Source organism: Oncorhynchus masou, chromosome 15 (assembly GCF_036934945.1).
Source record: "Oncorhynchus masou masou isolate Uvic2021 chromosome 15, UVic_Omas_1.1, whole genome shotgun sequence".
Taxonomy (NCBI): Eukaryota; Metazoa; Chordata; class Actinopteri; order Salmoniformes; family Salmonidae; genus Oncorhynchus; species Oncorhynchus masou.
The window spans coordinates 1,606,789-1,630,979 of record NC_088226.1 but is presented as its reverse complement, the minus strand read 5'-3'; the positions used below and the strand labels follow the sequence as shown (position 1 = coordinate 1,630,979).

The following is a 24,191-nucleotide window of genomic DNA, read 5'->3' as shown; positions in this document are numbered from 1 at the left end:
CCCATTTTCAATACATTTGCAAAGATGTCAAAAAACGATTTCATTTTGTCACTATGGGGTATTGTGTGTAGATGAGTGGGAGAAAAAAGACAGACAGACAGACAGACAGACAGACAGACAGGGGACTCTGGAGGCCTCCAATCATGGTGTGGCCAGGCAGGCCCCCTGGGCCGTAGAGCTCCCAGCGGTCTCAGCTCTGTCTGTGTGACTGGCTCTGTGTGACTGACTGGCGCAACATCATCATCCTTCATCCTCCCCATTGCACCAGCACAGTGGGAAACACAGTCAATTTAGACACCAGCTAATTAACTCCGCTTTGCACTTTGAATTCAAAGATTCCTCAGACTTCCTACTGTGGCTTGGCCCTTGTTGTGTTCCTGCAGCGTGGCACAACTTTAGTTCCTGACTGAGCCAGCCCGAGGACATCTTGTGAGACGCCATGTAATGACCATGCTTATAATCAGGCTGAATATAGCCGATATGTCTTAATGATTAGCAGTACTGTGGGGACTTTGTAAAAGTACAATGGCTGCCTGTGGTCATTGGTGTGTGATTGTAATCAGATCCAACCAGACAGCTCAATTGTGAGGCGGAGCTGAAGTCATGCACTCAAATGAACTTGTATTATTACTTCCAGATTAAAGCCACTTCATCAAAAAAATAATAAGTGCACAGAAGCCAAAGAACACAGCCACTATAGGCATTTAATAATGCATGAACACACACACACACACACACACACACTAGATTGCCTGTGTTCTTTAATAATCCTCTGTATTTTCTCATTATTTTAAGTGTTGGGGAGTTTCAAATATTAAAGTGTTCTTTGCTATGCTTTCCACAGAATTCACAAGGGCATTCCCATGTCTGTAAATTACTGTTCTATTAAAGAGCCTGAGCCTCTCTCCCTCCTGTGTCTTCTGGATGGGTCTCAGTAATGTATTTTTGGTCTTGGCAACCTAGTGTCCATGGGAGAGGGATGAACTGATATACTATACTGTACTGGTTCGTTAATAAACTCCAGACTCACAGCTCCGATTTTCAACAAAATCCCCAAAGTTAGCAAATCCATGTAGAGCTCCCAAAGCCAAATTCCAAATCTAGAGGCGACAACTTTAATTATGCCCCTTGTTGATTCAACTGTTGATCAGTTTCTAATATGCTTTCTAGTTGCTGACGTGCATCCCAATGGCAGAGTGTGTGGTCATTGATGAATAATGTGTGGGGAGGGGCAGAGAGGGTCCTGGCCGTCATTGGAGTGTATTTAATCAGGTCATCAGATCACCCCATAGTGGGCGCTGACACCTATCTACTCTGATGATTTGATATTTGATTACAGCAGGATAATAGTGTTGTACATCAGCCACATCAATTAGGACAAGAGGAAAGATTAGCAGAGGTATGAAGGTGATGGAAAGGTGATGGACTGACTGCTGCTGAGGAGCACCTGCCTCTCATCTTAATGAAATAGACAGTGCTGGGAAAGTCTATCTTCCTAGAAGTGATGAACAGCTGGCCTTTAGGGAAGACTTTTAATTGTGAATGGAGACCTATAGGAGCGTGGCCAGACCTACAGTATATGAGTGAGGCCAGGGCTAGTTTGAAATGTTTTGATTTGTTGGCTTCATTAGTCGTGTTTCAATCGAGCTGAAGTGGCGCAGGTTGAGAGCTTCAAGTTCCTCGGTGTCCACATCAACAACGAACTAGAATAGTCCAAACACACCAAGACAGTCGTGAAAAGGGCACGACAAAGCCTATTCCCCTTCAGGAAATTAAAAAGATTTGGCATGGGTCCTGAGATCCTCAAAAGGTTTTACAGCTGCAACATCAAGAGCATCCTGACTGGTTGCATCACTCCCTGGTACGGCATTTGCTCGGCCTCTAACCGCAAGGCACTACAGATGGTATTGTGTACGGCCCAGTACATCACTGTGGCTAAGCAGCCTGCCATCCAAGACCTCAACACCAGGCGGTGTCAGAGGAAGGCCCAAAAAATTGTCAAAGACCCCAGCCATAGACTGTTCTCTCTACTACCGCATGGCAAGAGGTACCGGAGTGCCAAGTCTAGGACAAAAAGGCTTCTCAACAGTTTTTACTCCCAAGTCATAAGACTCCTGAACAGGTAATCAAATGGCTACCTGGACTATTTGCATTGTATCCCTCCCCCCCAACCCCCCCAAACCCTCTTTTTACGCTGCTGCTCCTCTCTGTTTTATCATATATGCATAGTCACTTTAACTATACATTCATGTATGTACTACCTCAATTGAGCTGACCAACCAGTGCTCCTTCACATTGTCTAACTGGGCTATCTGCATTGTGTCCCGCCACCCACCACCCGCCAACCTCTCTTTCACGCTACTGCTACTCTCTGTTCATCATATATGCATAGTCACTTTAACCATATCTACATGTACATACTACTTCAATCAGCCTGACTAACCGGTGTCTATATGTATGTAGCCTCCCTACTTTTATTGCCTCGCTACTGTATATAGCCTGTCTTTTTACTGTTGTTTTATTTCTTTACTTACCTATTGTTCACATAACACCTTTTTTGAACTGTTTGTTAGAGCCTGTAAGTAAGCATTTCACTGTAAGGTCTACACCTGTTGTATTCAGTGCACGTGACAAATAAACTTTGATTTGATTTGAAAATCAACGTCTCACTTGCTGATATCGAGGGAATTCTGTGTTCGAGTTAACAACAGCAAACTAATCTGGATGCATGGATACAGTATCAGTCTCTGATTGGAGGGATTCTTCTCCAATGTTATCTGTGCTAACAGACATTCCACAGCCAAATCTGACCTGGCAGGATAAGGATTATTTTGGTCCAAGAACTGGTATTTGGCTGAGGAAACTGCATCTCCCACAATGCAGGGGGCGCTGGGTGATGGATGCTGAACGGAGAGTAGAGGAGCGGCTGGAGAGGGCTGCCTACGTGCAGGGCAGATGGGCGCTCACACAGCTCCTCCTGGTGTCCCTCTCTCCTCGTCTGCTGTTCCCGTCTCCAGAGCCATGGGGGTGGGGGCGAGAGGGAGGCGAGAGGGGGGAACATTTGGGGATTTTGTGTTCTTGGAACCTGTTGTGAGTTTTCACAGCGAGAGACTGTATCTGTGAATGTGTCCCATTCTGCCCAGTCTGTTGGCCAAACCTTCCTTTTGTTCCTCTGTCATCTAGCCTGCTGTGTTCTAGAGGGCCTTTTGGATCCTCTCTCTGATGGCTCTAAATCACAATAACACCATGACATCTCCCATGTGTCTATGGGAGTTTTAGACTTCAGCTGAGTGTTTTTCCCTGTCTCTCTCTGTCTCTCTGTCTCTCTGCTCAATCCCCCCACTGTGTCTCTCCTGTGTTGTAGCTGACCTACCTGCCTCCTCCGTGGGGAGAGTGTGAGTCCAAGGCCCTAGACTCTGGCTTCTTCCAGGTCTATAGTGTGACAGCTTGCAGGATCGACTGTGAGACACGCTACATCGTGGAAAACTGTAATTGCAGGATGGTGCACATGCCCGGTAAGAGCACACACTTTCTTTACCCTTTTCACACTAAACAAAACATGTGGATAGACTCTGAAATATAGCGTTGTCTGGGCCATGGGCAAAACAAAAACTATTGTTTGGGCTATGGGCCATGTTTTTTCATCAAGGACTATTTGAAGACAAGGTGAGGAAAGTTTGATAAAGGACTTACAGTAGTTGTTGTGGTTGATAAAGTCATCTAAAGTCTGTGGTGGGTTTGAAAAGGTCAAAGAGCTGTAAGGTGTAAGGTCAAGATTTGTGTTGGTGAATTATAAAGCTTTCTGCTCCAAGGCTTGTCTATCACCTTGCTCCACACAAAGCTCTATTTCTCTCTCACACTCTCTTTAGGTGTGATAGATTTTTGCATGTTGCGAGTCTCCTTGACTGCTTCCACAGTAGGGTTGCAAAGGGAGGGTATGTTACTGGAAATGTTCACAGTTGACCATTAAACTATCAGAATGTTGGTGTCTTTCAAGGATTTTGTGTAATCTATCATAAATGATCTACTGGCCCTTTTGGGGACTCCAGATTATCCCAGGTGTTATCTAGGCCCTCTGTGTGGTCGTGTCACATGCAGAATATATGACATCATTAAATAAGATGATTTTAAAATATCAACAAAAACAAAATAAATATGACAAAGCTGTAAAACAATATCATACATATAAACCATCAATTTAGGGAATACCATTGGTGTTTAATATGAGAGTTTCATCATAACACCCTTTATCACCTTTTTACACTCTTTAATTGATTTTACTATGTAAAATACAACATGTATTTGTTGTCAATGTTTTGGTGTCAAATTGGTGGCAGTTGTGAAGAAAAGGCAATAGTTGGAAGAGTTGCAGAGTTAATTGAAAATAAATGCTTAGATGTTTAGATGCTTTTTTTATAAATTAGGCTAATTTTCTCTTGACCCATATGGTCCAGCTACTAGAAACTCATGGACAATATGGACACAGATTTATGTTATTCAACTATAAATGACCAACGTTACGATAGATTGCCATATATTTTCTGTTAATTACCCCAAATTACTGAAGACTCCGGTAACTTTAGTAAATCACTGATAGCTTTGTAACCATATTCCACAGAAATCTGAGCTGTTTACAGCTTGTTTTTCTCAAACTCGTAAGTATATCTAGCAGAAAAGCTGAATCTGAACTTTCCTCCCCTTCCTTCTGTGCTCCTGCTGTCCTTCTAGGTGATTCTCCATTCTGTACCCCTGAACAGTACAAAGACTGTGCAGAGCCTGCCCTTGGTAAGTCCACACTATGAATGCACACAAAAGCACACGCTTACATGTCTTTTTGTCGAAGGTACTACGCAGCGCACAGACCCCCTTGCGTATTCAACATCGTCAAGTTTCTTTGTAGTCCTATTTGGCAGGACAACTGTGACGCCAGCTGTTTCGCCTATTGCCTGTTTCTGTTTCTGAGTCTTTAATTAAAGAATGTGAAAAAATGTTGCGTCTGTTTCCTGCTTTTCATTAAATCATGCATACCTGTTCTTTATATGTCCTAAAATACATTTATTTAGGCTATAGCAGTGATCACCAACCGGTTGATCGTGATCAACTGGTCGACCTCCAAGGCATTCCTTGTCGATCACCAAACATTTCTGTAAAAAACCCAACAATAAAGCCTTCGTTCCTATTTTTTTTATTTGTTTCTCGCTGTTGGTGGTAGATGCAGTTGATTCAGCAGCCCTAGCTCCGGGAAGGCAAAGTGTCCCCATTTCTAATCATTTCATGATTCTGAAGGTAGAACTCCACCTACCCAGCAGGCCCCAGAGAGCAAATCAAGTGCACCTATAAGCCTGTTTTTATGAGTGAGTACATTACATGTTTAAGTTGTTATCCAGCACTGTCAACACTTTGTTCAACATTTTTATGAGCCATAAAATATACGTTCTCCCTACTTCCACTCACGCTATAACCAGCACTGCATCTGCAATAGATGAGCGTAGCAAAGTGTTCCAATAAACTTGCCTTGTTATTATTAGCGGTTTGTGTCTTTTTTAATATCTGGGAATACTTCACTTTCTCTGGTCATAGGAGTAACAACATGAATTGGTGCATGAGGCAGAAATAATGCCGTGTGAATTGAGTTTTTCCATCAGCTGAGGGAGGGAGAGCGGAGGGATGATATTGTTGAGTTGAATGAGAGGCAGCCTCACCGCTGCTCCCTCCCTCCCCTCAGACTGACTATCAGATGCTGGCCATCAGTCCAGTAAAAACATACATATATATTATACTCACTCAGCTGTGCCTCAAAAGTAATCCAACAAATGATCCTGTACCAGTGTGATCATATACCATTTAAAAATATATATCATTTCAAAATTGGCAGGGCAATTCAAGCATAGCCAATATGCAGTGATAATGTAGTGGGCCTATAGCCTACAGCACAAACCACATTGCTACAGCACAGTTTTAATTGGTTAATGTTGCATGGGCTTAAGTTTTTTAAGTCTGTCACGTTCTGACCTTAGTTCTTTTGTTATGTCTTTGTTTTAGTTTGGTCAGGGCGTGAGGTGGGGTGGGAAGTCTATGTTGGGGTGGGAAGTCTATGTTCTTTTTTCTATGTTGTGTTTATGCATTTGGCCTGGTATGGTTCTCAATCAGAGGCAGGTGTCGTTTGTTGTCTCTGATTGAGAATCATACTTAGGTAGCCTTTTCCCACCTGTGTTTTGTGGGTGATTATTTTCTGTCTAGTGTTTTCTACACCTTTCAGGGCTGTTTCGGTTTTCATTTATTTCACGTTGTTATTTTGTATTCTGTTGTTCAGTTAATAAACATCATGAACATATACCACGCTGCGCATTGGTCCGACATTTCATACTCCTCATCAGAGGAGGACGAAGAAATTCCGTTACAGAATCACCCACCAACCAAGGACCAAGCAGCGTGGTATTGGGAAGCAGCGATCTCTGGACTCTTGGACATGGGAGGAGATTTTGGACAGAAAGGGACCCTGGGCACAGGCTGGGGAATATCGCCACCCCAAGGCAGAGCTGGAGGCAGCGAAAGCTGAGCGGCTGCATTATGAGGAGGCAGCACAGCAGTGCGACAGGCACGAGAGGCAGCCGGGGGCACACGGGGAGTGGAACAGAGTCAGGTTGGAGACCTGAGCCCACTCCTCATGCTTACCGAAAGAAGCGCAGTACTGGTCAGGCACCGTGTTATGCAGTCAAGCGCACGGTGTCGCCAGTACGAGCTCACAGCCCGGTGGGCTATAGGCCAGCCCCCCACAAGTGCCATGCGAGAGTGGGCATCCAGCCAGGGCGTGTTGTGCCAGCCCAGCGTGTTTGGTCTCCAGTACGTCGTTTCGGCCCAGGGTATCCTGCGCCGGTGCTGCGTGCTGTGTCTCCAGGGCGCTGAGAGGGTGCAGTGCGTCCTATTCCTGCGCTCCGCCCGGTCCATCCGGTGCCTCCTCCACGCACCAGGCCTCCTGTAGGTCTCCCCAACCTGGTAGGTCCTGTGGCAGCCCCACGCACCAGGCTGTCTCTCCTTCTCCCTCCAGGTCCGCCCGTCTGTCCTGAGCTGCTGAGCCGCCCATCTGTCCTGAGCTGCCAGAGCCGCCCATCTGTCCTGAGCTGCCAGAGCCGCCTGTCAGTCAGGAGCTGCCAGAGCCGCCCGTCAGTCAGGAGCTGCCAGAGCCGCCCGTCAGTCAGGAGCTGCCAGAGCCGGCCGTCAGCCAGGAACTGCCAGAGCTGTCCGTCAGCCAGGAGCAGCCGGAACCGCCCGTCACTCCGGTGCTGCCGGAATCTCCTGTCCATTCAGGACCCTACCCAGTCCGAGGTCGGGGAGGCCACGGAGGCGGTTGAGGAGGCGGACAAAGACCAAGGTGGAGTGGGGTCCACGTCCCGTGCCAGAGCAGACACCCACTCAGACCCTCCCCTATAGGTTCAGGTTTTGCTGCCGGAGTCCGCACCTTTGGGGGGGGGAGTACTGTCACGTTCTGACCTTAGTTTCTTTGTTATGTCTTTGTTTTAGTATGGTCAGGGCGTGAGTTGGGTGGGTTGTCTGTGTTCCGTTTTCTATGTTGTGTTTGCGTTTGGCCTGGTATGGTTCTCAATCAGAGGCAGGTGTCGTTAGTTGTCTCTGATCGAGAATCATACTGAGGTAGCCTTTTCCCACTTGTGTTTCGTGTGTGTTTAGTGTCAGTGTTTGTTTCCACATGGAACTGTTTCGGTTTCATGTTGTTGTTTTATTGTTTTGTTCAGTGTTCTTATTAAAAACCAAGATGAACACTTACCACGCTGTGTATTGGTCTGATCCTTGCTACCCCTACAGACAGGAACGACAGACAGCAAATAAGTCCTTTTGGAAGTGCACCGAATATCACACTTTTGAAATGCCGATGTCGCATAACCCTGAATGATGAGGTTACAGTGTCTGGATACCTGGTTCTTTCAGGGCCCGAAAACATCAACTGGAGGACCCCCTGACATACTTTCAGGCAACATGGGTTGGGGAGAAAGTCGGATTCATTGGGAAAAAGCCAATGTTTCCTATATGTATGGCTTGTTTAACATAATAATGGCTTTATTATTATTTTTTTTACTATTGATGACATCATGCCCAAGGCCAATAAAATTGTTGCTAATATGCTTCTACCTATTTATTTATTTTCTGAATTTTGGTGCTGCTACGATGCTGTCCTGCAAGACTTGGCAAAGACCAACCATGGAGAGGAGAGCTGGCATTGAACTTTTTGGTTGAATCTTGGCGCTACCCACCGCACCATTTGTAAGTTCATCGAGGCATTGCAACGACAGCAGCAAGGAGGTGAAATGAGAAGGGAGCAGCACCTTGCTGGCATTCCACCGCCATGGCAAAGACCCTGCTACCACAAGTAACAGAAGGATCTGAAGTCGCTGGTTGAGAAGTAGCCAACACCACGACTCAACTGATGGAGTCTTACCCGAAGAGCATTGCCTACACTTTTAAGTAGTAGTTGTGAATACTCCAAAATCCATCGAAGAGAAATGAGCACCTAGTCCACTTGGACACTTCTTCAAATTCAACCCTTTCAATGACTCCAAAATCCTTATGAGACCAGAACACTAAGCTCATTCTTGGATGATTTGTTTGTTTTTATGGCGCTTCATTGTCATGTAGCCTACTAATATTTTAGGCCTACTTATTTTTGCCCCATCATTTTTTTGTATTTTGCTAAGCTTTTTTGTTGATAAATAAATATTTTATAGTAAATAGTTGGTGTTAGTGGATGGTGTAAAAACGAGAGAAAACCAAAAGCCATGATTTAAAATGAAAATAGATTGTAGGACCTAGATATAGGTCTAGATATAGTATAGGCTGTTTTTAGCCTTCAGCCTCTAATATAACCATATGAATGAATTGATATCCACTCAGTGGTCAGTTTTTTAGGTACATCCATCTAGTACCGGGTCGGACCCACCTTTACCTCCGGAACAGACTGAATTCTTTGGGGAATTGAACCGTTGCTCAATTGGTATCAAGGGACCTAACGTGTGCCAGGAAAACATTCCCCATACCTTTACACCAACGCCACCAGCCAGTACCCTTGACACCACGTGACTCACTGTCTGTAGGATGGTGTACCGAACAAACAATATTCTACCCAAATGAACACATTTATTTTAGGCTATAACTGAACCAATTTCTGTAGGCAATATTGCCAATACAACAGGGATCATCAACTAGATTCAGCAGCAGGCTGATTTTTTTTCTTGAGCGGATGGTTTGGGGGCCGGAACATAATTACAAATCATTTGTAGATTGCAAATTGACCGCAAGAAGCCCAAACAAATATGTTTGACTAAAACATTTCAAACCTTGCTTACATTTGAATACGATGTGTCTCTTTATTACGCATGGGAATACATAGGGAAGTATTTCTTAAATTAAAATCTCTTGGAGCTGATTTCCTGGTGTTTTTACAGTCTTTGATGTCAACAATGAAAATACATTTAAAAAATTGGGGGGACAAATTTGACCCATGGACCACCAGTTGGGGAACCCTGCTGTACAATATTCTGCCCATATGAACAAATACAATAGCCATACATGATTTCATGAAAGCAGTAAACATACATATTTAATAACAGACTCATGAACAGAATCAGGCATTAGTTAACATACACAACATTGTTTCACATTCTTTAATAACAGACTCATAAACACAATCACACAACAGGCTAGAGTGCAGGCTGTACATCACTTCACAGCTTCCCCGATGCTTCACAGCTTCCCCGATGCTTCACAGCTTCCCCAGGAAACTCCTAGTCTCAAGTGGACAAAAGAGTAGTGTTCGTGGTAAAATATTATGCGTTGCTGCAGTGCTTCGTATTAATAGAATATTTACTGGGAGTGCAACATCTCCCTCCTCCTCTCTCTCACTCATCCTCTTGCTGTTGCTGTTTGGTTGATTCGGGATAAATGATTTAACATCATAGCATTCCTGTTTCTCCATGGGTTAGGGGACATAAAGATAGCATGAAGGAAAGGCATAGGTACATTGTGTCAACACAAGTGTCTTATCATTTCCCAAAAGATTTGACACATTTTGTATTATTGATCATTCATAGAGAATACAGAGGTTCTCTCATTTTGCTGGTTGACCCTGGTATTTAGGATTTGCTCAGCTGTTTTTTTCCCTCTAGAAAAGCCAGGTCGAGAAGCCTCCCTCGGTTAATTTTACTTTCATACTCTACTGTATAGATTACAAATAAGGAATCTGTGTTTATCTGTGTGTGTTGAGAGGAGGGGGAGCTGTATGCATTCACATATAGAATAATCATTCACATACAGTAGGATCATTCACATACAGTAGGATCACTCATATACAGTAGGATAATTCACATACAGTAGGATCTCATTTTGTGCCTAAGCCCATCTATATTGAACTGTTATTTTCTTTAAAACTGGGATATTGACTTTTTATTCTCACTTTTCCTTCATCTAATTTTTTATGAGGCTGTTTTTATGTAATAATGTATACCTTTACTTTTACCACAGACTCATACTTTACTGAAGGGATAAATGAAAATCAGATGAGACAGGACCTTGTTTATTCCTCTAAATGAACTTTATTGAAAAGTGTTTGTGTGTTTTGTGTAGTAGGGGTGTCTAACTCCCCTGCTGATATCATTAAGGGGAGGCATTCTCTCATTCTGTTACCTACCGGGCAACAAACACACACAAACACTGGCAATTATTACGCTTTGGCCCTGGCTCGTCCATTGTAATTAGGCAATGTGTCTCAAATAAAGAGGAAATGAAGCCAAGGTATGCTATACTGGGACTGTGGAGAGTTAGAGCTAGAGTACCCTCTTGTGCTTGGTCCAGCCTGGCCAGCTCCCTCTCGCTCCCTCCCTCTCGCTCCTCCTGAATTGGTTTTATTTGAAATGCCTGTGCTTATTCCATCCAAACACACAGACCCAATAATTCTATGCAAATCAGTTCCTAGTTAGACTGTGAACCAATTTGATATACCCACTGCACCGTGTTCACTTAGTAAAGTTTGAAGTTGTTCTTTTTTTAAACCAATGTGTCAGTCAGGAAGTTTGGGAGACAGAAACAGTGTGGCTGCTGTTTTAATGGAAGACAGCTGCATCTGTTCTCACTGGAGGGTCCTGTGACTAGATTACAGAGGAACACAGAAATCTTCTCTGTGCCTAATTATACACACTGAGGAAAACACAGACATTTGTTGTCCTGTGAAATGTCGACTTGGATAGCATTGCCACAGTAACGTGATCATACAATCACATTACTAGCGTAATCGTTTTAGAAATGCCGTCTCATTGCAGGATGAATGACAGAAGATCCTCTCATCTCACATAAAGGTTTTAAACCAAACATACAATAAAAAGGATTAGCTCGCTTAAATATGACATTCTGTTCACAGCCAAAGACAGCGTAATGGAGAGTGTTAAGTCATTAAAAACACTGTTTCTTAATAAGCTTGGAAATATGAATAAAGCAGATGATTTGGTTAGAATAATTGTTTTTGACAGAGATGAGACGGTGGATAGAGAGAGAAATAGAGAGAGAAAGAAGGTAGAGGGAGAGAGAGCGAAGGAAAAGAGAGTGAAGGAAATAGAGAGAGAGGTAGGGAAGAAGAGGAAAGAGAGTAAGATTGTGATGTGGGGAGAGAGAGAAATAGAAAGAGGGAGGGAGTGTATAAATCGGGGTTATGAATGCACACTGCTACCCGGATCCAATAACCCCTCATTTGAATGAGAATGAAAAGCGACTGAGGTGCCATATTGAATTTCCTGTCGCAATTACGTGACCACTTGGCCCTGAAGGCTATTAGTAATCCAAGGGAGACTCCGCCCTGCCCAGGGCGAGCTGGGGAGACTGCCATACTATTGTCACAGTGAGAGATTAGGGTTGGGAGATCAGATTTGATATTTTTATGCATTAACGGAACCTAGCAGCAGGCTAGAATGTGTTGAGAATGTGAGTGAGACTGGTTATTGTCAGAGGAAATTGATAGGACCAGACAGATTAGACCAGTATTTTAGACCAGGAATGGATAGAAATGTCTGGAAAATTCATAAAACATTCCTGTGTATTTCATGAGGGCATTTACAGTGTCCACAGTTGTTGAGGCTAGTAGTTCATTTACAATCGGTAGAAACTATGAGAATAGAAAGGTTCAGAGCTTTTGTGAAGCATCACAGCACTGTTGAAAAAATATATGGCAAATGGAAATCCAATATAGATGGTGTGAAGAGATAAATGGGAGGGATTTAATGGAGCTGAAGGGTGGGACTAATAGCAACAAGATAGATAACAAATGTAAAATATGCTGTGTCTGTAAAATGTATATAGGTTCAGAACTTTTGTGAAACAGCACAGTTAAAAATATATGGCAAATAGAACATTAGAAATGGATCAAATCAAATCAAATTTGTATTAGTCACATGCGCTGAATACAACAACAGTGAAATGCTTACTTACGAGTCACAACTAACAATGCAGTTAATTATTGTTTTTAGATATTTAAAAAATATAAAAAATGTATATTTTTTAAATAAAAAATACGAATAAGAGTAAGACATAAGTGTAACAAGTAATTAAAGAGCAGCAGTAAAATAACAATAGTGAGAATATATACTGGGACGTACCGGTACAGAGTCCATGTGCGGGGGCAGCAGTTAGTTGAGGTAATATGTACATGTAGGTAGAGTTATTAACCTCTTGGAACCACCCCCCCCTCCGGATCCAGGATAATTGTCATCAACTACGCTGAATAGCATAGCGCAACGATCAAATAATCTTACTAGAAAATATTCATTTTCATGAAATCACAAGTGGAATATAGCGAAACACAGCTTAGCCTTTTGTTAATCACCCTGTCGTCTCAGATTTTGAAATTATGCTTTACAGCAAAAACAATACAAGCGTTTGTGTAAGTTTATCGATATACTAACAAAACATTATGTACACCTAGCGGCAGGTAACTTGGTCACGAAAATCAGAAAAGCAATGAAATGAATCATTTACCTTTGATGAGCTTCGGATGTTTTCACTCACGAGACTCCAAGTTAGACAGCAAATGTTCCTTTTGTTCCATAAAGACATTTTTTATATCCAAATACCTCCGTTCATTTGATGCGTTATGCCTAGGAATCCCCCGGAAATAGCAGTCACGACAACGCAGACAAAAATTCCAAATTATATCCATAATATCGACAGAAACATGGCAAACGTTTTTTATAATCAATCCTCAAGGTGTTTTTCAAATATCTATTTGATAATATATCAACCGGGACAGTTGGCTTTTCACTAGGACCAGGAGGAGAAATGGCCACCTCTCTGTTTGGCGCAAAAAATCACACTGAGAGCCAACAACTGACCACTTACGCAATGTGGATGTTTACGCTCATTCTTCAAAATAAAGGCCTGAAACTACGTGTAAAGGCTGTAGACACCTTAGGGAAGCCACAGAAAAAGGAATCTGGTTGATATCCCTTTCAATGGGCAATAGGGATGCATAGAAAGACAGGGGTTTCAAAATAAGAGTCACTTCCTGATTGGATTTTTCTCAGGATTTCGCCTACAATATCCGTTCTGTTATACTCACAGACAATATTTGTACAGTTTTGGAAACTTTAGAGTGTTTTCTATCCTAAGCTGTCAATTATATGCATATTCTAGCATATGGTCCTGGCAGTTTACTTTGGGAATGTTATTTTTCCAAAAATAAAAATAGTGCCCCCTAGCTTCAAGAGGTTTTAAAGTGACTTTGCATAGATGATAACAACAGAGAGTAGCAACGGTGTAAATAGTCTGGGGAGCCACTTGATTAGATGTTCAGGAGTCTTATGGCTTGTGGATAGAAGCTGTTTAGAAGCCTCTTGGACCTAGACTTGGTGCTCCTGTACCGCTTGCCATGAGGTAGCAGAGAGAACAGTCTATGACAAGGGTGGCTGGAGTCTTCTTCTGGCACCGCCTGGTATAGAGGTCCTGGATGGCTGGACCCTACGCACTACCCTCTGTAGTGCCTTGCAGTCGGAGGCCGGGCAGTTGCCATATCAGGCAGTGATGCAACCAGTCAAGATGCTCTCGATGGTGCAGCTGTAGAACCTTTTAAGGATCTGAGGACCCATGCCAAATCTTTTCAATCTCCAGAGGTTTTGTCGTGCCCTCTTCACACCTGTCTTGGTGTGCTTGGACCATGTTAGTTTGTTGGTGATGTGGACACCAAGGAACGTGAAGCTTTCATCCTGCTCCACTACAGCCCCGTCAATGAGAATGGTGGCGTGCCTGGTCCTCTTTTTCCTGTAGTCCACAATTATCTCCTTTGTCTTGATCACGTTGAGGGAGATGTTGTTGTCCTGGCCCCACACGGCCAGGTCTCTGACCTCCTCCCTATAGGCTGTCTCGTCGTTGTCGGTGATCAGGCCTACAACTGTTGTGTCATCTGCAAACTTAATGATGGTGTTGGAGTCTTGCCTCGCCGTGCAGTCATGAGTGAACAGGGAGTACAGAAGGGGGCTGAGCACACAACCCTGAGAGGCCCCCATGTTGAGGATCAGCGTGGCGGATGTGTTGTTACCTACCCTTACCACCTGGTGGTGGCCCGCCAGGAAGTCCAGGATCCAGTTACAGAGGGAGGTGTTTAGTCCCAGGGTCCTTAGCTTAGTGATGATCTTTGAGGGCACTATGGTGTTGAACCCTGAGCTGTAGTCAATGAATAGAATTCTCACATAGGTGTTCCTTTTGTCCAGGTGGGAACCGGAAGTTTGGAGTGCAATAGAGATTGCATCATCTGTGGATCTGTTAGGGCAGTATACAAATTGGAGTGGCTCTAGGGTTTCTAGGATAATGGTGTTGATGTAAGCCATGACCAGCATTTCAAAGCACTTCATGGCTACAGATGTGATTGCTATGGGTTGGTAGTCATTTAAGCAGGTTACCTTAGTGTTCTTGGGCACAGGGACTATGGTGATCTGCTTGAAACATGTTGGTATTACAGACTCAGTCAGGGAGAGGTTGAAAATGTCAGTGAAGATTCTTGCCAGTTGGTCAGCGCATGCTTGCAACACACATCCTGGTAATCCGTCTGGCCCTGCAGCCTTGTGAATGTTGACTTTTTTAAGGTCTTACTCACATTGGCTGCAGAGAACAAGATCACACAGTCTTCCAGAACAGCTGAAGCTCTCATTCATGTTTCAGTGTCATTTGCCTTGAAGCAAGCATAGAAGTAGTTTAGCTCATCTGGTAGGCTCGTGTCACTGTGCAGTTCTCGGCTGTGCTTCCCTTGGAGAGGTTGAGGGTAGAAGAAGGACAGGACTAAAAACAAACATAATATAACTATTGTAAAATAGATTGTGTCCGTAAAAGGTCTATAGTGTGTATAAGCCAGAAGTAAAAGCCTAAGTGTTGTTGTTTGTTAATTTACTCCAATTAGGGGAGATGTGGTGGAGTTAGCGGAAAATAATAAAGGAAATATATTTTTAAAGGTATATGTATGTATTTATGTGTGTGTGTGTGTGTGTGTGTGTGTGTGTGTGTGTGTGTGTGTGTGTGTGTGTGTGTGTGTGTGTGTGTGTGTGTGTGTGTGTGTGTGTGTGTGTGTGTGTGTGTGTGTGTGTGTGTGTGTGTGTGTTGTGTGTGTGTGTGTGTGTACAGTACCAGTTAAAAGTTTGTACACACCTACTCAATCAAGTGTTTGTCTTTATTTTTAATATATTCTACATTAGAGAATAATAGTGAAGTCATCAAAACTATGAAATAACACATATGGAATCATGTAGTAACCAAAAAGGTGTTTAACAAATCAAAATATATTTTATATTTAAGATTCTTCAAAGTAGCCACCCTTTGCCTTGATGACAGCTTTGCACACTCTTGGCATTCTCTCATCCAGCTTCATGAGGAATGCTTTTCTAACAATCTTGAAGGAGTTCCCACATATGCTGAGCACTTGTTGGAAGCTTTTCCTTCACTCTGCGGTCCAACTCATCCCAAAACATCTCAATTGGGTTGAGGTCAGGTGATTGTGGAGGCCAGGTCATCTGATGTAGCGCTATCATTTGTTTTCAACAAGACAATGACCCCAAACACACCTCCATGCTGTGTAAGGGCAATGTGAGCTCATAAGGAGAGTGTCCTTATAAGGGTCAAATTGCCCTTACACAGCCTGGATGTGTGTTTGGGGTCATTGTCCTGTTGAAACCAAATGATAGTCCCACTAAGCACAAATGGAAAAGCATTCCAGGTGAAGGTGGTTGAGAGAATGCCAAGAGTGTGCAAAGCTGTCATCAAGGCAAAGGGTGGCTACTTTGAAGAATCTAATATATAAAATCATATTTTCACTTGTTTAACACTTTTTTGGTTTATACGTGATTCCATATGTGTTATTTCATTGTTTTGCTGTCTTCACTATTATTCTACAATGTAAAAAATAAAGAAAAACCTTTGAATGAGTAGGTGTGTCCAAACTTTTGACTGGTACTGTACACATTTACAAAAAATATATATGATTGGAAATGATAAATACAATTATATTGATGGAAGCTACAATCTATCTGCAATATTAAATCTACCCCATAAAAAAAATATCAGTTGCAATTAGACTAACCACCCTTCAGTATGTACAAATAGATCATCCTGGAGGCAGAAGGATCAACATTTATTTTCTCCCATCATTATGTCTTTAGTGTCCCAGGTAAAACATGTATACTGTTAAATAGACAATGACATTTCTGCTAAGTGCATCAAGACGTACGGCCATTCTGAAGTATATACAGTAGGGAATGCTGTTGAGATGGGTGTGTGTTTGTGTGTGTACCCCCAGTTGCCCTCAAACTAAGGTCAACTCTCCCTCTCCTCTCTCTCCCCATCCTCTCCCCATCCTCACCCATTGCCTCTCTTCCATCCATCCCTTCATCCTCTCCTTCATGTCTCCCTGTCTTCTCTACTGTAGCCAAGTTGTCAATGCTGGAGAGTAGCAACTGCATTTGTAGGACACCATGCAACATGACACGCTACAACAAGGAGCTGTCCATGGTCAAGATCCCCAGTAAGACCTCAGCACGCTACCTGGAAAAGAAGTTTAACCGCTCTGAGAAATACATCACGTAAGTACCTGCCTATAGGAGGCTCCAGAGGAACAGATGAATGCATTAGAAGGAAAAATGTAATATACATCAGCCTACAGTATCACATGTATTATATGTAGTAATAGTAAGGAGGGTGTGGGTGGAAAGTGAAGATATTACACTGAGATGTCTTTGACGCTCAGACTCATGGGAAAGAGACCTGGAAGCCTGCTATTGAATAGATCCGTCATGTTATCATATAATGGGATTTTGATGATAATAACAATAGGCATTCTCTAGTGGATGCAGTCATCAGTTGAGATGCTACTCTACTAATGACACTGTATGGGACATGTGGTTCAGTGTGAAAGAATAAGAATAAGTACCCTTACTTGTGGCAATTGATAATAAAACTATTGAAATAGCAGGTATAGTATGCTCTGTATGTCTATTTCCCCGTTGACAGAAAGATTAACACACTTTGAAAAGACTGATGGTTAATAAAATGTTCAAAAAATACAATTAAAAAATGGATGTGTTTAGACTGATGACCTGAAGAATGACTGATGACTTACCAGTTCATTGATTGATAGTTAAATAGGATGACAATATCAAGATAAATGTGTCTTCTCTTTAACACGATTGAAGTGTTATCTGATCTTATCGATGTCTCTCTTTCAGGGATAACATCCTAGTCCTGGATGTGTTCTTTGAGGCCTTGAACTATGAGACCATTGAGCAGAAGAAAGCCTACGAAGTGGCAGGCTTACTGGGTATAGTCAACTCTCTAGCTATTATCTACCTATCTTCTTCCCCTCTCTCACGCGCACGCTCTGGCTCTCGCTCTGGCTCTCGCTCTGGCTCTCGCTCTCCATCTGGCTCTCGCTCTGGCTCTCGCTCTCCATCTCCACTCTCTCTCTCTTTCTCTCTAAAATTCAAATTAAGATACATTTAATTAAATAAAAAAAGAAGATTATAAAAAGAAAAAGAAAGAATGGCTAATAAATAAAGAACAACATGTACATGGATGATGGTTATACACTATATATTACTATATAGTGTATATATTACTGTCAGTTATATTCAATGTAAATACTTCAGGGAATTAATGGTTATGGGAAGTCAGGCTATGTCAATCATCCTCAAGCTATGGGAATCATATACATACTATATCTGTCAGTAATATTTGCGGTTTCTCCCTCCCCCAGAATAATGTAATTAGTAAATGCACAGAAGTTGGGAATTGATTGACATATTTTCTTGAAAAAGATTATCTTATTCGGGAGTATTTCTCAGGAAAAAGTGCATCTCTGTCTCTACCTCCCCTGTAATGCAGTGACCACATAGATGCTCTTCTTTGGGTAGCCATATCTGTTTGTGTCTCCCTTTTTCTATAGCCAGTTAGTGTTCCCTGAGCCTGTATTTGGTCAGGATCTGTCTCTGTTTTGTATCTCTGACAGAGTAGAGATATTCTGCATTTTTGTATTCTGTTTTGAGGGCCAAATAGCAATTTAGTTTATTCGGTATTTTTGTTTCATTTTCCCAATTTGTCAAATAGGAGGTTTTCATTTCTGTAACAATGTGATTGGTTTCCCTGTGTGTTTGGATAATAGAGTTGTTTAGTGTTTTCAATAGCTGGCATAGGAGATTCTTTTCAGGGTTCAGCTCTTGGGTTTCCAGTGCTTGCTAGCTCTCTCTCTCTCTCGCGCGCACGCGCGTACTCTCTCTCTTCTCTCTCTAACTGTGTATTGTTGATCTTCCAGGTGATATAGGTGGTCAGATGGGTCTGTTCATCGGGGCCAGTATCCTTACCATCCTGGAGCTATTTGACTACGCCTATGAGGTCAGACATAGAACACACACCATGTAGAAACTTCCAAAGACACACACATTCTCACAAACGCATTATCAAACACTCTCACAGACAGTTATGTTTGGCGGAAGAAATAAGAACTACAAAATGAATAACAATTTGTATCAGAGACACCCGTCTAATAGGTTACACACACATTTCTCCACAGACTCAAGGCCAATCACACACACACATATTCACATTCACATTTAAATTGTTGAGACGAAAGAGCCTTGCCATATATCTGTCTGGGCTGAGTGATTGAGGTGCGTGATCAGTCTTTTCATTAAGTCAGCTCAGCCGTTGGTCTCTCTCTCCTACTGCTTTGGTCTGCTTGGAGCTCTGCCAAGGACAAACCAGTCATTCTGTGCCCTCTGGGCTTTAGAAGTACACATGAAAAGTATTTTTTCCCAAACCTTTCTCATGTTTTAATGGGGAGTCTGTGCGGGGTGTTTTGTCACAGACAGAGAGTGCTGCTGCTCTGGCTGTGGTTTTAAAGACCTCCACTAAAATAACAGCCACGGTGATGTTTGGCCTTGAGTCAAGATATTATTACATATGCTGATGCCTAGTCACTTTACCATGCCTTCTTGTACATATCTACCTCAAATACCTGGTACCCCTGCACAGTGATCCGGTTCTGGTACTCCATGTACATAGCTCCATTCTTGTGTATTTTATTCCTCTTATATTACTAGTTTTCTTTTTATTATTATTTTTAACTCTGCATCATTGGGAAGAGCTCGTAAGCAAGCATTTCATGGTAAAGTCCACACCTGCTGTATTATTTATGGTTCCAATTATAACAGTTCAAATTCACCTAAAACTAAATTGGTCATAAGTTGACACAGTATGTAAAAAGCACACTTCATGAATCATTTTGTGATACTGTGTATGTCCTGATGACCCTGATAATGTGTGTTACATATATATGTTGTCAGGTGGTGAAGGACAAGTTGCTGGACCTACTGAGCCGAGACGACGAGGAGGAGAGCCACGGAGAGGACGTGGTAAGGTCATGAGGTTAATCAGATGACAAACTGGACTGTCACACTGTTTGGAAAATGTTTTATATTGTATTTATGGCTTAGCATCCAGCCAAACCTCAATATGATGTATGTTATTCTGTGCCAGACAGCTATCCCAATGTAATTCTCAGTTATTGACAAGAAAGGAGATAAGATCTCTCCTACTAAATCTTGTCAAAATGTCACTCAGTGAATTTTTATTTTAATTAACCAGGTAAATTGAATGAGAACACATTCTCACATACAGCAACGACCTGGGGAATAGTTAGGGGAGAGGATGGATGAGCCAATTGGATGATTAGGTGTCCATGATGTCATAAGGGCCAGTTTGGGTATGTAGCTAGGACACCAGGGTTAACACCGCTACTCTTACGATAAGTGCCATAAGATTGTTAGTGACCACAGAGAGTCAGGACACCCTTTTAACATTGCATCTTAAAGATGTCACTGCACAGGGTAATGTCCCCAATCACTGCCCTGGGACATTGGGATCTTTTTTCAGGCCAGAGGAAAGAGTTCCTCCTATTGGCCCTCCAATGCCTCTTCCAGCAGCATCTGGTCTCCCATCCATGACAAACCCTGCTTATCTTCAGTGGCAAGCCAGCAGTGGGGTGTAGACGTGGCATGTGTATAAGTGTACTACACGCATATGTGTGTGTCACCCTACCTCAGAGTTCCTGTGACCCGGTGGGGAACCACTCGGAGGCCATCAGCCACACGGTGAGCGTCCCCCTACAGACCACCCTGGGCACGCTGGAGGAGATCGCCTGCTGAGCCCCCAGCCCAGCTCCACACACACACCAGGCAAAGCCACTGTGAGCCACCACCACACGGGGAGCCAGTGAGCAGCAGCCTCTTCCACAGGCTACCAGGACAGAATGATAGGGACTTTGGTGGGGAGGATGGGTGGCTGGTCAGACGAAAGGGTGGCTGGGTTGGGCTAGACTGGGCTGGACTGGGCCTCCCCTCCACACTGTCACTGCAGCACTAATGGGGATTAAGGAGCTGTCACCTGGACTTACTGGTGCTCTCTGTTACTGGAATTGTTACTGTACTGCTGGAGGAGGACAGCCACCTCCCCTCCCCCTCACATGCTCATCTACCTGACTCATAGGTCTTCTCCAGTTCACAGACAGACAGACTGCACTGTAAACCTAACGGGAAGTGGCTCATCTCTGTCCTAGACATGTGTATTCACTAGTCACTCATCGGTCAGTACTGCCAGACATTGTACCATAACAGTTGCTGTGAACTGTCCAAGTTGCATGCGCTGCTTCCTCTCAGAGATGGTTTCTCTCTTTGGTGATGCTGATTGGCTGATGCTGGACTGCAGTGTTGCTTTACTGTACATCTCTCTCTCTCTCACTGTCATTCTCTCTCTGTCTCTCTCCGTCTCTCTCCGGGGCCTATGAGATGAGGCCAGCTAAAGAAATAGAATGTATAGATTGAACATGGTTCACTATAACATATTTCATATGACACATCCATCTAAGGCAGTTTCATTTTGTTGATGCACTGTTTTCTTAGGCGGCAAGTTGTATATCTACGGGAATGGCTGTTGGGTCTGTATTTGCATTCATATTGGGAAAACATGAGCATTCTAAAGAATCAATTCCAAAATGACTGTTTTGCATTTGGTTATTTATTTTGTTATCCGTTCTATTGATTCCACTCCTATCAATGTACCACAAGGTGAGTACCCCGAGGGAAGGCAAGGTACTGAGCTGCTTCTATTAAACAGGTGCCATATTCCTATGTGTAAACTCATGTAAATGATTAAACGCTTGCCTCTTGGCGGCAGCGCCTCAGTGGGGTAAAAGCACTCATTGATGACTGAGGCTGAGCCAAAACCAGAGAGGTGGAGTATGACATTGTTTACCTGGCAGAATACAAGCAGAGTACAAATGTCGCTCATAAATGAACATGCTGAGGGGGTTTAGTTTCATTTCATCTGCATGATGTGGGTGTGTTGTCTGGTGAGAACTGATGGACTCCCAACTCCTCATATTTTACATAATGGACTTGGCCCTTACCCAGCTAGAAATTGAATTTCCATGATAATCACGGTTCTATTAATGGAAATAATGTTTGGACGATAATAATTGCACTGATGTAGATTCAGATGAGGGGAAATTATCTTCTGATTCATTTGAGGATACAGGGTGTGTTGTATTGTGGTGTTAATATTGGTGTTGTAGTACGAAAAACCAAAACGGTACGAGACAGTGTTCTGTCCCGTCTACAGTGGATATGTTACTGAAGAAGGGAACCGACTTATGACTGGTTGACATTTTGATTTGACGCAAGTACAAATTTGCTAACAGAGCAGGATAATAATTCAAACAATCAAGCCCAACATGTAAAACCTGTCGTTTGCAGAAACGGTAGCCTGCAGACTTTGTCGGGACTATTGTCCATCTCTGACTGAAAGACACAATCTTTGTCAAATTGGAGGTGATTTTAAGCCCAATATTTTTTTAATGGACGATAGCCCCAATCAAACACATTTAATAACCAGTTAAAATCAAACTCACCAAACCATGGGGGGTGTGAAAACCACAGGAGGTGTTTTTCTGTTCTCAAAAAAAGTGACAAACTCAAAAAGGATTTGGTTTGCACTTTATGTTTCGTTAACACCCCTCCCACCTAGTGCCATCACACTAAAAAGGGCCATATTGCATCACTATGATATGACGAGTACATCCATCCAGAGTAGCATATCAACTAGCCATGATTATCCAGACAGGCGGGAGGTAGCCTAGCAGTTAGCGTGTTGGGCCATTAACCGAAAGGTCGCTGGTTTGAATACCCAAGCCCATAAGGTGAAGAATCTGTCGATGTGCCCTTGAGTCAGGCAGCTAAACCTCATTTGCTCCAGGGGCGCCGTACTACTATGACTGACCCTGTAAAACAACACATTTGACTGCATCTATCCGGTGTATGTGACAAAACTTCTATGTCATCGTTATAATGTACAGTACAGGTGGGAATGAACTCCAAGTGCTTTGTGAACTATGATTTCCTGTCTGTTGTTGACCTGCTGTGTGTAATCTAATCTCTCATGTATGGCTTATCATGTCTCCTTTAGCAGTGACCTCAGCCATCTCCAGGGGCGGACTTGCCATCTGGCATTTGCTCGAAATGCCAGATGGGCCGCTTCATTTTTAGCCTAGTGGGCCTGTCTAACAGAACATTTTTACTTTGCTAAATTATCATTATCTGACCTTGAGGAACAATATGGACCGGTGTGAGGACCTCAAGGAAAAAGATGGGCCAGTATATTGCAAATGCAAGAGCCAATTTCTGGTCCCAGTCCTCCCCTGCTTCTCACCTACTGTATAGATCTGTCCATGGAGAGAGGTGAACTACTATGGGACACATACTGAGTCTCAGTGAAAATGCCACTGGTTGTTTCTTCTCTTTTCGTTTCTATTGTTATTGCAGGACTGCTTTTTCATTTTGTGATGCAGCGTACAGTATGTGTTTTTAATGTGAAACGATTAAAAAAAATGTTTTTGCTGAGGGGTCCTGTCATGTTTGCCTTCTTGTGTAGACGTATCCCTCATTTCTTCATAGCTTTGTAAGAGGATCCATCGTGCAGACCACAAGCATAATACTCTGTCATACAGTGCTTGTGGTTTGTGGGGAGGGGTGGGAGCTTGGGAAGAGGCATCAGCGCTCACAGTGTGTTGTGGTGATAGAAATGTAAAGGGGAGATCCTATTTCACTCTGACATCTCTACTACACAGACTTAATGTGCACTGAAATGTCCTCCTCTCAGCTCCCAGTGATAACAGCAGTCAGGACACCAGAGGACTCCTCCAAGCAGAGCAGTACTAGTAGACAGACTGAGGGAGAAAATTCACTTGAAAGCCATTTTGTGCTGCTGGTCAGGTTCTATTTTGCATCAGCACTCTCCAGGAACTCCTGCCAGCTATTTGCTCTGTCTGTATCAGGAGCTGTGTCTGTGTCTTCCCTCTGGGTGCCCGGTTGTTCCATTAATACAAGTCTTATAATATTAGAGTTCAACCCCAGGATCTACAAATCATATTATTTATGGATGACAACGTCTTACACAACACAAATGTTATGCAGTTAATTTAGCTCATGCTGCTGATACAGTGAATTGTGTGCACTTACTTGTAGAGTATTGCCAGCAGACGGTGACCTGAGAATATTTACACATTGATTAGGTTGATTGATGTGTAATTAAGGAACTTTGTTACATGTATAGATTTT

The 24,191-nt window shown here is 42.9% G+C and overlaps 1 protein-coding gene across 2 annotated transcripts in view; it reads left to right on the top strand.

Moving 5' to 3' along the window:
* Positions 1-23,476, top strand: part of asic2 (acid-sensing (proton-gated) ion channel 2) — a 491,333-nt gene extending 467,857 nt beyond the window's left edge. For both annotated transcript variants that reach the window (XM_064987626.1, XM_064987625.1), the window contains 7 exons: positions 3,365-3,515; positions 4,729-4,785; positions 16,958-17,111; positions 17,754-17,845; positions 18,836-18,915; positions 19,866-19,934; positions 20,625-23,476. In XM_064987626.1, coding sequence (XP_064843698.1) covers positions 3,365-3,515; positions 4,729-4,785; positions 16,958-17,111; positions 17,754-17,845; positions 18,836-18,915; positions 19,866-19,934; positions 20,625-20,726 — 705 coding nt within the window. In that variant the 3' untranslated portion in view covers positions 20,727-23,476. The remainder of the gene's footprint in view (positions 1-3,364; positions 3,516-4,728; positions 4,786-16,957; positions 17,112-17,753; positions 17,846-18,835; positions 18,916-19,865; positions 19,935-20,624) is intronic.
* Positions 23,477-24,191: the final 715 nt, after the last annotated feature.